The following is a 13,027-nucleotide window of genomic DNA, read 5'->3' as shown; positions in this document are numbered from 1 at the left end:
CCAGGACTTTTTCCAGTTCCGTCGCCCCTTCCTTTGGGCAACAACCCTTGCGCCCCTCGCTGCCGGCCCGCTGCGTATTCTGACATGAGGGCTGTTCGTCTGCGAGTTCAAAAGAACGCATCTCGGCACTGCTCCATTGAACCTTTGGGAGCAGTGAGGAAGCCTCGGACTGTCCTGGGCCTTGGCGCAAAGGCTGGTTGGGGCAAGGAGGCTCTCGGGTCACTGCGACCGGTGGCTTGGCGCGCTCCCTTTGCCCCTGGTACCAGAGGAGGCAGCTGAAGCAGGGTGGCAGCAACAAGGGCTCTCATCCTGTGGCCCTTCCAGCAAAGGCCAGGGTGGGCAAGGGGCCTTTGGCCAACTGCTTGGTTGCTGCCGCCCAGGGGACCAGGCAAAGGGACCTCAATCCTTCGTTGGTGTGGAACAAAGAAGTTGCGGCCAGGATGTGTGTGTTTTGGGGGTTGGGCAGGAGGCCATTGCCCTGGGCGGGACTGGCGGTGGGGGAAAAGGAGAGAGATTAACTACATGAATGGGTCTGTGGCGAAGGACATTCCAAGAACTGACCCAAAGCTTAAGCAAGGTCCCAATTTGAATGGCCTTTATTTTGCTATGCTTCGCCTCTGCGCCAATGGCGTAAATCCTGCGCAAGTTTACTGACCGTCCCAAAACGGGCTGCTTGAGGCAAGAGAGACGATGCCTTGAATTTTCCCCACTACGCCACTACACTAGCTAGTAGTAAACACGCTTAAGATGTGGCTTAAGGAGTGAGCTCTCGGGGCAGGGCAAAGACCACATGAAGCCAGTTAGGCTTCTGCAGTGGTCTTAAGGGACCCTTAAAAAAGTTTAGCGGCAAACCCTTCGATCCCAGCATAACTCTGAAAGGATGATGGTTCTCCTGTCCTCCTTCTCTCACACAAGACTTTGACTGAAGACCCCCTCAACCCCCCCTCGCTGACCCCCGGGTGAAAATGCAACCCATCAGATGATGCTGGGGCATCTACATGGCAATGGGCGTGGAATAGGACAGTGGCAACTCTCCCAGGCGCCCTTTCCACTCCCCAGTTCCAGCTGGAAAGCTTTCTGCCCCTAGACCTTTTCTCCAAGGCTTGAACAGCAAGTCTATCTTGCCTTACAGCTTCCCTCAGCAGTGGATGCGCCATCGGCGGTTGAAGCTCAACAGGTCCAAGGACGGAGCTTCTTGTCTTCCTCCTAAGACCACTTCAAACACTCCTTTTCTGCTCTGTGGACAACATTTCCATTCAACCAGTCCAGCAAGCCCGCATCTTGGCTTTATCTTGACTCTTCTCTGTCCGTGTATCCCTCAGATCCAGAGCCACAGCCAAGGCTTGTAGATTCCTTTTTGTACAATAGTGCAAAAATCCGACCAGATCTCACGGCCACGACTGCCAAGATCTGGTCCATAGCCCGAGTGATCGCACGACATTACTGTAATGTCCTTCATCTGCTGGGCTTCCTTTTTCTCACCTCCGTCCTTTGTAATCTCTGTCCAGCTTCAGCTGCACTAATTGTCGCTTACTATCGATGTTCTGTTGTTGGCTGTTTATCGATCAGTTCCGTATTTCCTATGTAACTGGATATGTTTATCCTATTCCTACTTGTGATTAATGTATTTTTCTGCCCTGGTTAATGAGTAACCATCCATTAGGAAGCCTTGCACTCCCTCCAGTCCATCTGCCTGGGTTCGCAGCCTCGGAGTTGAGAGGAACGGCTGGACCTCTTAACCCTTCTCTCACCACGCACGTCGCCGTCTGATATCATGTCTTTTTTTTAATTTGTAGCCTGAGGGCAGGAACCGTCTAACTAAAAAGGATTGCCATGTACAGCGCTGTGTAATTTACAGCGATTTCAATAAATAAAGGTGAATAATATAATAATGATCTTGTGCCACGCTTCCATTGGACAAACAGAGGAACGGGAGAGGCCTCCTCTCTTCATGGCTGCCTTCAAGGCGGAGTAAAAGATGTTCTTGAAACCTTCCGTGTTAATTTCTCTTTTCGTCCCTGTTCTTTGCTAAGGGCTTTCAAGCAAAGCTCTTGCTGACCGTTGTTCTGGACTCTGAAGATGGTTGGAGTGCTGGCAGTGGCACCGGCAGCGCGCATGGGATGGAGGGGAAATCCCTTCCAAGTCTACCCACCTTGTGAAAAATTGTGGCTAGATCTTGCAACAAGCAGGAGCTTAGGCGCAACGTGTCAATCGGTGGAGCTGTTCGACATAGAATCATCTGCCTAGACCCCGCCCAGGAGCCTTTGGGGGCCTGACGCCGGGGCGGGGCGGGGCTCCAAGGGGACCACAGGCCCCTCCCCTCCCCCACCAGGCGCCCCGCCCCCTCACCTGTCCGGCCCCCAGCCAGTGGGCGGGGCCAGTGACTCACCTGTCGGCTGCTGTTGCTGCGGGGCCTCTCTCCTGGCTGCCTCCTCGGGGGCTCCCTGCCTTGGCGCCGCCGGGAGGATGATGTCTTCCCCTTCCTCCTCTTGCGGCCGCCAGAGCGTGCAGGTGCCGGACGACGCGGACTTCGCCGCCTTCCGGCGGGAGTGCCAGGCCGAGGCCGGCTGGAGCCTGACCCACAGCAAGGCCGGCCTCCTCGTCTGGGTCCAGCACGACGGGCCCGGCCCCGACAACGCCCCGGCCGCGGCCCCCGGGACCCTCCAGCGGATCAAGGTGAGTGGGGCAGGCTGGGCCCAAGGAGGACTGGCCCGGCTGCCATCAGCCCCAGGGAGGGAGAAGAGGAGGAGGAGGAGGAGGACAGGGCCTCCCCTGGGAGAAGCCTGGGTCCAGGGCTGGGCTCCCAGGTTCAAGAAGGGGGCCAAAATGGGGAAGGGCCTGGAGAAGAGCAGGGGGAGAGGGGAGAGCCCCAGCAGGGCCCTCTTCTTCTTCTTCTTCTTCTTCTTCAAGTTCTGCCCTGCAGGAACTCCCCAGCAGCCAAGCCCTCCCTGGAAGAGGAGGAGGCCAGCCAGCCTCCAAGGAGGGGGCTCCCCCACCATCTCCCCGGAAGGAGCCGGAGCCCCTCTCCAGCAGCTGCCCCTCCTGAGGTTGAGCTGGAATCGCATCCATTGCTCCATTGGGTCCTTAGTCTCTGGAGCAGCAGAAAACACGCTTGCTCCCTCCTGACTGTGAGGCTAGCCCTGGTGAAGTGTCACGGTGAGGAGGAGGGAGCAAACTTGTTTTCTGCTGCTCCAGCGAACAGGATGCAATGGAGCAATGCATGCAAGCTCCAGGAAGAAAAGAACCCCCCTCAGCATTAGGAGGAACTTCCTGGCAGTGAGCTCTCTCTCCTTCTTTGGGGCTCTTCCAGCAGAGGCTTGGCAGAAGAAGGGGCTTGGCCTGGATCAGGGCCCTCCTGGGGGTCTCTGCCAACTCTATGATCTGGGCATGTTGACCACCAGAAGGAAGCCCTCCCTCCGGCATTTGGCTGGGGCTCAGAAGGCCCTCCCCTGCCCTAGTCCTGGTCAGTCAGTGGGTCAGTCTCTGGTGGGATTTCCAAAGGCACAAAACAGGCCCTCCTCAGATGCCCACTTGGCACCAGGGCTGCTTTATGGCACAGCCTTTTCCAGGGGATTGGCACAGGTCCTGCCTTGGGCATTATTCTACGTGGCTTTTAAATTGCTTGGCTTCAAGTGATAAAACTTGCATTATGTTTATTTGGGGCTTTTAAAATTATCGTTGTTTATGCTGCCATAGGAGCCTTGGTTCTCAGGGGGAGTATAAATGCTGTATTTAAAATCATCATCATCATCATCCCTTTTTCTGAGTCTGGGAGTCAAGGCTGTATTCAAAATTTAAACCAGCTAAAAGTTACAGAGTACAAAAGCTAAAAGCCTAATTCAGCTGTCAGTAAAATCAAAGAGGCCATTAAAAACCCCCAGCAAAAGTGAACCAGAAAGCCAGTGAAAGAGCCTTTCTTTCTCGGCTGTCAGTCAGGAAAGGCCTCCTTGACAGCCCTGTTTAAATATTGGAAGGGATGTCCTACTGAGGATGGAGCAAGTTTGTTTTCTGCTGCTGCAGAGAAGAGGACACAATGGAGCAATGGTCATAGAATCATGGAGTTGGAAGAGACCCCAAGGGCCACCCAGTCCAACCCCTTGCCATGCAGGAACTCCCAATCCACAAGCAAGAGGAAGAGAGGCCACTTAAACATTAGGAGGAACTTCTACATTTGGAAACCATGGAGCCCTGAATTGCTGGGGATGTTTAGCCTGGAGAAGAGAAGCTTAAGAGGTGATATGATGAGAGCCCTGTTTCAATACTTGAAGGGATGCCATATTGAGGAGGGAGCAAGCTTGTTTTCTGCTGCTCCAGAGAATAGGACCCAATGGAGCAATGGATCCAACCTGCAGGAAAAGCGATTCCAGCTCAACGTTAGGAAGAACTTCTATCTCTGGAAACCATAAAGCCCTATGAGGAGATGCTTATTGAGCTGGGTATGAAGAGATGGTTAACAGATGAGCAGAACTGAGCAGGACAAAAAAAGGGGGGAGGTGAGTGGATGCCCCTCAGGGGTCCCCACTCTGTTATTCTGTGTATTCCTGCGTGGCAGAAGGGAGGTTTGACTGGATGGCCCTCAGGGGCCCCTTCCAACTCTAGGGAGTTGTTCTCACTGGCTTATATGCCAGGTTACCAATCGAATCCAAGGTATGGCGTTCCTATTGGAAACCAAATTAACTCTAGAACGGTTCTAGAGTAACCCGCAATCATAGCACCTCTTAACCTTCTTTTCTCCAGGCTAAACATCCCCGGTTCTCGTAAGTCATTCCTCATAGGGCTTCATGGTTTCCAGACCCTTCACCATTTTAGTGGCCCTCCTTTGGACACATGGCTCCAGTTTCTCCTCGTCCTTTTTGAATTGTGGTGCCCAGAACTGGACACAGGATTATCTCCATCTGGGGCCTGACCAGAGCAGAACAGAATGGCACTGTTACTTCCCTTGATCTAGATGCTATACTTCTATTGATGCAGCCTAAAATCGCATTGGCCTTGTTTGCTGATGCATCACATTAGACACTATATGCCATAAAATCCAAGATAAAAAACAAAACAATTATTATGAACCAAAGTGTGATAAAACCCAAGTTCATTGAGATAAAAAGGGCCACACACAATAATGACAGCTTAAAAAGAAAACCAGCAGCCAAGAGGGAAACAATGGAGCTTTCCAGAAGCACAAACTGGCTCCTCAGTTGCCTGGGGAAATAAGTCGCCAGGCGGTGCAAGGAAGTGCCAGGTCAGTCTCTGCAGGGAGGGCGTTCCAAAGGCCGGGTGCCACCCCCAAAAGGGTCCTTCTCCTTCCAGGTCACTCACCCAGCCCCCCCACCCCCACCCCATTTTTGGGAAAGAGGGCACTGCAGGGAGGGTCATGGTCCTAAGGTCTCTAAGATTCTGGACCTCCAGCTGTTGTTGGAAACACAGGTGCCCCGGACAGCTGGCAATCCCAACACGACCTTTTGGGGTTAGGGTTAGACCTTTTAGGCTTGGGTCTCCCTGTATTTCTTGATCCCAGCAGTGTGTTTGTGATGGGTTTGTTGCGCATGTTTTTAAAGAAATAATATTAAATGATCCAGGTGTAGCTGGAAGCGACTGATGGTTTTCGAAACTGTTTCTGCGCAGAAGGTATTTTAATGCGTTTGTTCCAGACAATTAACTCATCTGCTGAAGCCAGAAGTCCAGGGGCATTTTTGCGATTGTAGATGATAATGGAGCATCTTTCTACCTTTAAAAACCTGGCTCTTTCCAACTTTCTCCCGTGAGAAAAGGATTTTGTTTTTTGTGTATTAGTGTATTCTTTTAGTATTTTAGCATTTTGTTTGCAGAACTCTTCCTCTTCACCGTCTCTCAGATGAGTCTGTTTTCTTCATAACGGCTTTCTTCACTCTCCAGCTTTCACACCTTTCTAGAGAAATAAATGAATACGGTGACATTGTCCTATTGCTGTGTGTGTCTGTGTGTGTAGCTTTCAGCATCTTGTTGTTGTTGCTGTTGTGTGGCTTCAAGCCATTGCTGACTTATGGCATCCAGCATCAGCATCTTGTAACGTACCCTTCAAGTTTGGACTAATACCCAAAGTAGGTTTAACCACCCCATTGACCCAGAAAGTACCAGTGGCTTTGGAGCAGCACAGCAGACAGGCCTTCAACAAGGGCAGCTTGTGTCCAGCCTGGCATTTCAGTGTGGATGACCTTTGCAGCGGCGGTGCTGCGAATCTCCACTCCTCAAAGTCACAACCCTTTAAAGCAACAACCGAGGCACCCATTTTGCCACCAGAGAGAGGTGGCAGGAACCGTGTGAGCCTTTGGGAACCCATTTCTGTGTGTCCTTTGCGGTCAAGGGAAGGCTGCGTTTGCTGCTGATCGGAGAAGAGGCAGGCGGCCTCCTTTTTGCAAAGTGAGAACATTGCACAGCATCTTTAGGTTTTATTTCGTTTACACTTTTTTAGAGTTGCAAAGCTTTCTGTTCTCTGGGGGAAAACAGCGTTTCCTCTCATTGTGGAGTAAATGAAAGCCTTCCTTGCTCTGGTTTGGAGGGATTCGCACTCAAAGGCGACTCAGGAGGGGGCCTGGGAGATGTCATCTATTCTCTCTCTCTCCCTTTCCTTTTTTAATAGAAGGAACTGTGGCACCTGCTTTCCAAGGCCTAATTCCAGTATATACTGTATGTCAAAGCAAAGCAGAGAAAAAGATCTTGTTCAATAGAGCCTCTCCTGGGGAGAGGAGAGGAGAGGCAGAGGGATGCTGCTTCTCCGCATGCCCTTCCTTCTGCTGCTTTGGAAAGTTCTTTTGCAGGACTACAACTCCCAGAATCCCCAGCCATGCTGGCTCCAAAGTTTTTGAGAGCTGCAGTTTGAAAAAACAACTTTTCCTAAGCTTTAATGGAAGGACCTCCACCTGTTCTGCCACCTCTTTTTCATTCTGCCTCTGGGAGAGACAAAGCCAGCATGGCCTAGTGCTTTGGGCATTGGACTAGGGCCCTGGGAGACCTGGGTTCAAGTGCCTGCTCTGCCAAGTAATCTGCTTAATCTGGGTGGTAAGTCACACTCTCTCAGCCTCAGAGGGTTGCAAAGGCAAACCCCTCTGAACAAACCCTCCTCTGGAGGTTTTCAAACCGAGGTTGGATGGCCCTCTGCCCCATGGACTGCTTGGATTGTGAGTTCCTGCATGGCAGAAGAAAGGGGTTGAATTGGAGGGTCCTCCTTGGGGTCTCTCCTGATTGCCAAGAAAACCCCACTGATTGCCTTAAGCTTTAAGCAGGTCTCCATAAGTCAAAAATGGCTTGGATGCACAACAACCACAACTCTGAGATAGCAGCCTCTGTCTTTGTAGAATTGTGTTGGTGTTGCCTGGTGTCTGAAGCTGGTCAGTCTTGGGGGTCATCCGTGGCTCTGGAGACTCTGGGCCAAAACCTGAGACCTCTGGACAATGGTCCCAGGGATGTCTTCATGCTTTGTGCATTATGCCCCAGCTACAGTTATCGTTCAGACATGCAAACAACAACACAAAAATAACTTCCCCATGGCTCTGACATTTCCTACCACTCTCTGCCTGGAAAAACTGGACATGCTGAAGATTTGAACCCAGAATTGTCTGCAGGCAAAGCAGGTGCCTTGCCTTTCTTTTCCTTTCCCCTTTACACTGCTTTTGTCTTGATCTAAACAAAGAGCTCTGTCTAATGGCAAAGCTTGCATGGTTCCCCCAAACAGTGGATGCTCTAGGGACGGTTTTACAAACTTTTCACTCAGTGGCAGCCACATTGTTTTTTAAAATTAGCTTCTTTCCCCAAACCCCCCCCCACCATCCCCCCCCCCCAAATCCTTAAAGTGGGGCCTCTGAAGAAACCTTGCCAAGGAAAGCCCATGAGAGGTTCACCTGAGGGTTGCGTAACAGTTGGGAATGACTTGAAGGCACACAAAAGCAGGAGCGCACACTCAGAAAATGGGCCTTGGAGGAGGAGGAGGAGGAAAAGGAGGCCTGGGCTTTGCAGCCGGTCAGACCAGTTCTCCTTCCCTGGACGCTTCCTCTTTGCCAAACCATTTGTTCCGCCTGCTGCTGTTTGAGATACTTACGGGTCCCATAAAAAGACAGCAAGGCCTTCTTCCTTCTTGCACTTGCATCTTCCTTGCTCTCTGGCTTGGCATTAATGGCAAGGTTGGCTTGTCTTGGTTTGTGATGCTTCATTCTGCAACTATTTATTCCTTTCTTTACTGAATTTATAGCCTTCCTTTCTCCTCCGATGGGATCCAAGGTGGCTTTCATTAAAAACAAGCTAAAGTGGCAGAGTCTCCTTCTTTGAGGTCTTTCAACAGAGGTTTGATGGCCATTTGTCAGGGATCTGTCAGAATAGGTTGGACTGGGTGGCCCTTTGGGGGATCTCTCCCAACTCCGTGATTTTATTTATTTATTTATTTATTTAATGGATTTCTTTATATCCCACCCTTCTTCCAAACGATCCAAAAAGCCTTGATTCTGCCATTTTATATAAGGGGCACCATTTTTCTATGCCATTGTCTATAGTGGGGCTTGAGCATCCACAGATTTCAGTCTCCATGGGTAACAATTAAATGTGATTAGATTAAAAATACAGCATGCAACCACACACTTGCATACACACATGTTGCGTAATTGAATCTCAGAGCCCTGCCTGAAGGAGAAAGCTCTCCATCTGCTGGCATTGGGAGGCCAAGGAAGGGGCCAGTGGCCATCTTCCAGTGGCAGGGAGTCCCACCCAAAGGCACCTGAGAAGCCCTCCACCCCAGATCCCCTTATTTTTAACTGTTATGTATTTGGATTATGTCCTGCTTTTCTCCAAGTGGGACCCACATTAAAACTGGAGCTGGCTCATGTGACAAATAGCATCCTCTGTTGTCCTTTTTGGGAAGCTCTTCTTCTTCTTTGCTTCTTTCTGTGCCATTCACCTGCAGCCCAGGTGGGGGACCCTGGCTCCAAGGGGCCAAATTGGGGCCCTGGAGCTTCCCCAGAGGGTCCCATCCTTTCCTCCTTGGTCCCAAAGGGGGGAGTCTTACCTGCCCCACTCCATTCTAAAAGTTTCAAATAAAGGTAGGGAGAGTTGGCAGCATAAAAGATCTACAGATGTTTTCAGTCCTGCCACCTCCTGATTTTTGGCCCCATCCACTGAGAAAGTGGATTGGGCCCTTCAGCCGGAGCTGAGTTTCCACAATGGAGTCTCCATCTTTAAGCAGAGGTTGGGTGGCCATCTTTGAGGAGGTGATAAGACAGCCCTGTTTAAGTATTGGAGGGGTGTCACATTGAGGACGGAGCAAGCTTGTTTTCTGTTGCTCCAGAGAATAAGAGACAGTGGAGCACTGGATGTAAGCTCCAGGAAAAGAGATTGCACTTCAACACTAGGAGGACCTTCCTGAGAGTAAGGGCTGTTGGACAGTGGATCACACTCCTTCCTCAGTGGAGATTGTGGTGGAGTCTCCTTCCCTGGAGGTCTCTAAACAGAGGCTGGATGGCCATCTGTCAATGCTGTGATGGAGTGTTCCTGCATGGCAGAATGAAGGGGTTGAACTGGATGTCCCTTTTTGGGGTCTCTTCCAACTCTAGGATTCTCTGATTCTAGGAGCCCTCTGGTTGTGTCTTCCTGCCTGGCAGATTGAGGTTGGACTGGATGTTCCTTGGATGTCCCTTCCAACTCCAAGACTCCATGAGTCCCATGTTTCTGAATGTCTTCTGCCAGGTTCAGCCATCCTCAGCAGTCCAGCCATTTGGGTTTAGCAAAGGCTTTCCTCTGCTTCATCCATGGTCTGGGAAAGGGGCTGTGAACTTCAAGTTTGGGCAGGTGATGCAAGAAGAATATTGGAAGACAGGAAGGTGGAAAGACAGTCTATAGGAAAGCCCACCCCTCCAAGTAAATGACTGCCAAGCCCAAGTTTTCAGTAGCTGGAGGGCTCAATGGAGGTTGGAATGGCAAAGGAAGCATTGGGGCAGATGAATGGCTGTACCTGTGTTGGGAGAAAGGAAGGATATAAGAAAATAAAATAGTAGTAGTAATATTAATAATTATAATAATTCCCCCCCCCAATTCTCTCTCTCAGCGTAGTCTTAGAATGGCATGGAGTGCAGTTGTCTGAATATTGTAATTGCTTTGGCAAACAAACAGCTCTGGAGACAGACGATCGCTCGGATCATCTGGGTATTAAATGGCATGTTTTGAGCAGGAGACCCAGCAGGCTGGTTAATGTTTAAACAACCATCCTGGTCTGCTTCCCAACAAGAGCCCTTGCGTCCAGACGGTGGCTGGCTGGCAGCCTGGCATTTGCTCAGTCTGCAAAGAGGGATGATTCATATCTTTCTGTGGGCTGGACAAGGAGAGACTGTTAGGTGGGTTTGTCATTGGCTGACCGGCTGAATTCAAAGGATGGTCAGCCATGGCTCCTTTTCATCCTGGAGAGAAGTGACCAGTGGGGTGTCCGGTGGGGCTCTGTCCTGGGCCCAGGGCTATTCAACATCTTTATCAATGACCTGGATGACAGAATTGGGAGCATACTTATCAAATTTGCAGATGACACCAAATTAGGAGGAATAGCTAATACTCCAGAGGACAGGATTAAAATTCAAGATGAACCTGAATAGACTAGAAAGCTGGGCCAAAGCTAACAAAATGAAATTCAACACAGAGAAATGTAAGGTACTGCACTTAAGGTGGAAAAATGAAATGCACAGATATAGGATTATGGGAGACACCTGGCTGAATGAAACTACGTGTGAAAGGGATCTAGGAGTCCAAATAGATGACAGGTTGAACATGAGTCAGCAGTGCGATGCAGCAGCTAAAAAGGCCAATGTGATTTATGCTGCATCAATAGAAGTATAGTGTCTCTAGATCAGAGACCCAGAGGCCCCACTTGGAATACTGTGTCCATTTCTGGGCACCACAATTCAATTACAAGATGGAGCGTGTCCAGAGGAGGGCATCCCAAAATAGCAAAGAGTCTAGAAGCCATGCCCTTTGAAGAGAGACTTAGGGAGAAGCTGGAGATTTTATTTATTTTTATTGATGGTATTTATACCCCGCTCTTCAGCCCTAAAGGCTCTCAGAGCGGCCTGGAGAAGAGAAGGTTAAGAGGTGATATGAGGAGAGCCCTGTTTAAGTATCTGAAGGGATGTCACACTGAGGAGTCACAGGAAACCCTGGGATAGAGTTGCACGAAGATTGCCATACGTCGGAAAATTCTGGAAGGCACCCAACAACAGCAGCAAATAATAATATTTGCAATCCCATTGGTAGAAATTATGCATTTTAAGAGCTGTAGCTCATCCTGTGGAACCCTTGGACTTGTAGGTTTACAAGGTCTTTAGACTTCTCTGTCAAAGAATGCGGGTGACTCACCAAACTACAGATCCCAGGATTCCATAGGATGGAGCCACGGAAGATAAAGCGGTTTCATTATTTCTACTCTGTAGATCAGTGGTCCCCAGACTTTTTCCAGCTTCCGTCTCCCCTTCCTTTTGGGCAACAACCCTTGCGCCCCTCTTGCCCCCGCTGCGTATTTCTTGACATGAGGGCTGTTCTTCTGCAGATTCAAAAGAACCAATCTCGGTCACTGCTCCCATTGCACCTTTGGAGCAGTGATTGTGAAGCCTCTCGACTGTCCTGGCCTTGCAGCAAAAGCTGGTTGGGGCAAGAGGCTTCTCGGTCACTGCTTGACCGGCTGCTTGGTCGCTGCTCCCTTTGCCCCTGGTCACTAGAGGAGCAGCATCTGAGCAGCCGGCTGGCCAGCAACCAAGAGGCCTCTCATCCCTGCTGCCCTTCCAGCAAAGGCCAGGGTGGGCAAGGGGCCTTTTGGCCAACTGCTTGGTTGCTGCTCCCAAGGTGACCAGGTGCAAAGGGACTCTCAATCCTTCTTTGTTGGAACAAAGAAAGTTGCGGCCAGGATATGTGTGTGTTTTGGGGGTTTGCAGAGGCCACTTGCCCTGGGCTGGAGACTGGCGTGGATGGGGAAAAGGAGAGAGATTAACTACATGAACTGTTCTGTGGCGAAGGACTATTTCCAAGAACTGACCCCAAAGCTTAAGCAAGGTCCCAATTTTGAATGGTCCTTTATTTTGCCTATGCTTCTCCTCTGCTGCCACATGGGCTAAATCCTTGCTCCAGTTTACCTGACCGTCCCAAAACGGTGCTGCTCTGAGCAAGAGAGACGATGCCTTGCAAGTTTCCCCACTGCCACTACTACTACTAGTAGTAACAGCTTAAGATGTAGCTTAAAGGAGTGAGCTCTCATGGGCAGGCAAAGACCACATGAAGCAGTGAGGCTCTGCAGTGGTCTTAAGGGACCCTGAAAAGAAGTTTAGCGCAACCCTCATCCCGCTATAACTCTAAAGGATGATGGTTCTCCTTGTCTCTCTTCCACACCAAGACTTTGACTGAAAGCCCCCCTCGCTGACCCCCGGTGTAAATGCACCCACAGATGATGCTGGTGCATCTACATGGCATGGGCTTGGACTAGGACAGGTGGCAACTCTCCCAGGCCCCTTTCCAGCTCCCCATTTCCATGATCTTGTGCCACGTCTTCCATTGGACAAACGGAGGAAACTGGAGAGGCCTCCTCTCTTCATGGCTGCCTTCAAGGCGTGATAAAGATGTTCTTGAACCTTCCTTGTAATTTCTTCCCTGTTCTTTGCTGAGGGCTTTCAAGCAAAGCCTCTTGCCTGACCTGTTTTTCTGGACTCTGCAGATGGTTGGAGTGCTGGCAGTGGCACCGCAGGCGGCGCATGGGATGGAGGGGAACTCCCTTCCAAGTCTACCCACCTTGTGAAAAATTGTGGCTGAGATCTTGCACAGCAGAGCTTAGCGCAACAGTTGCATCGGTGGAGCTGTTCTACATCTTTCCACGCCGTTTGGTGGCTGGCAGAGAGCAGAGCAAGGAGCCTATGGCTCTGTGGCCATGCGCAGACTGGTCATGTCGCTCATTAGGATTGCCATAAGTCAGGAATTGCTTGAAGTCACACGACAACAAGGCCAACCCAGCTTGCCACTTGTTATATGAACTGGACGGCGGCTT

The 13,027-nt window shown here is 50.5% G+C and overlaps 1 protein-coding gene across 1 annotated transcript in view; it reads left to right on the top strand.

The window, feature by feature from the left end:
- The first annotated feature begins 2,359 nt into the window (after positions 1-2,359).
- The window catches only part of STARD10 (StAR related lipid transfer domain containing 10), a 54,225-nt gene continuing 43,557 nt past the window's right edge, over positions 2,360-13,027 (top strand). Inside the window, exon 1 of the mRNA XM_042460778.1 lies at positions 2,360-2,676. Coding sequence (XP_042316712.1) covers positions 2,467-2,676 — 210 coding nt within the window. The 5' untranslated portion in view covers positions 2,360-2,466. The remainder of the gene's footprint in view (positions 2,677-13,027) is intronic.

Source organism: Sceloporus undulatus, chromosome 3 (genome assembly GCF_019175285.1).
Source record: "Sceloporus undulatus isolate JIND9_A2432 ecotype Alabama chromosome 3, SceUnd_v1.1, whole genome shotgun sequence".
Taxonomy (NCBI): Eukaryota; Metazoa; Chordata; class Lepidosauria; order Squamata; family Phrynosomatidae; genus Sceloporus; species Sceloporus undulatus.
Note: the sequence above shows the minus strand (reverse complement) of the source record. Positions and strands in the feature narration are given on the sequence as shown.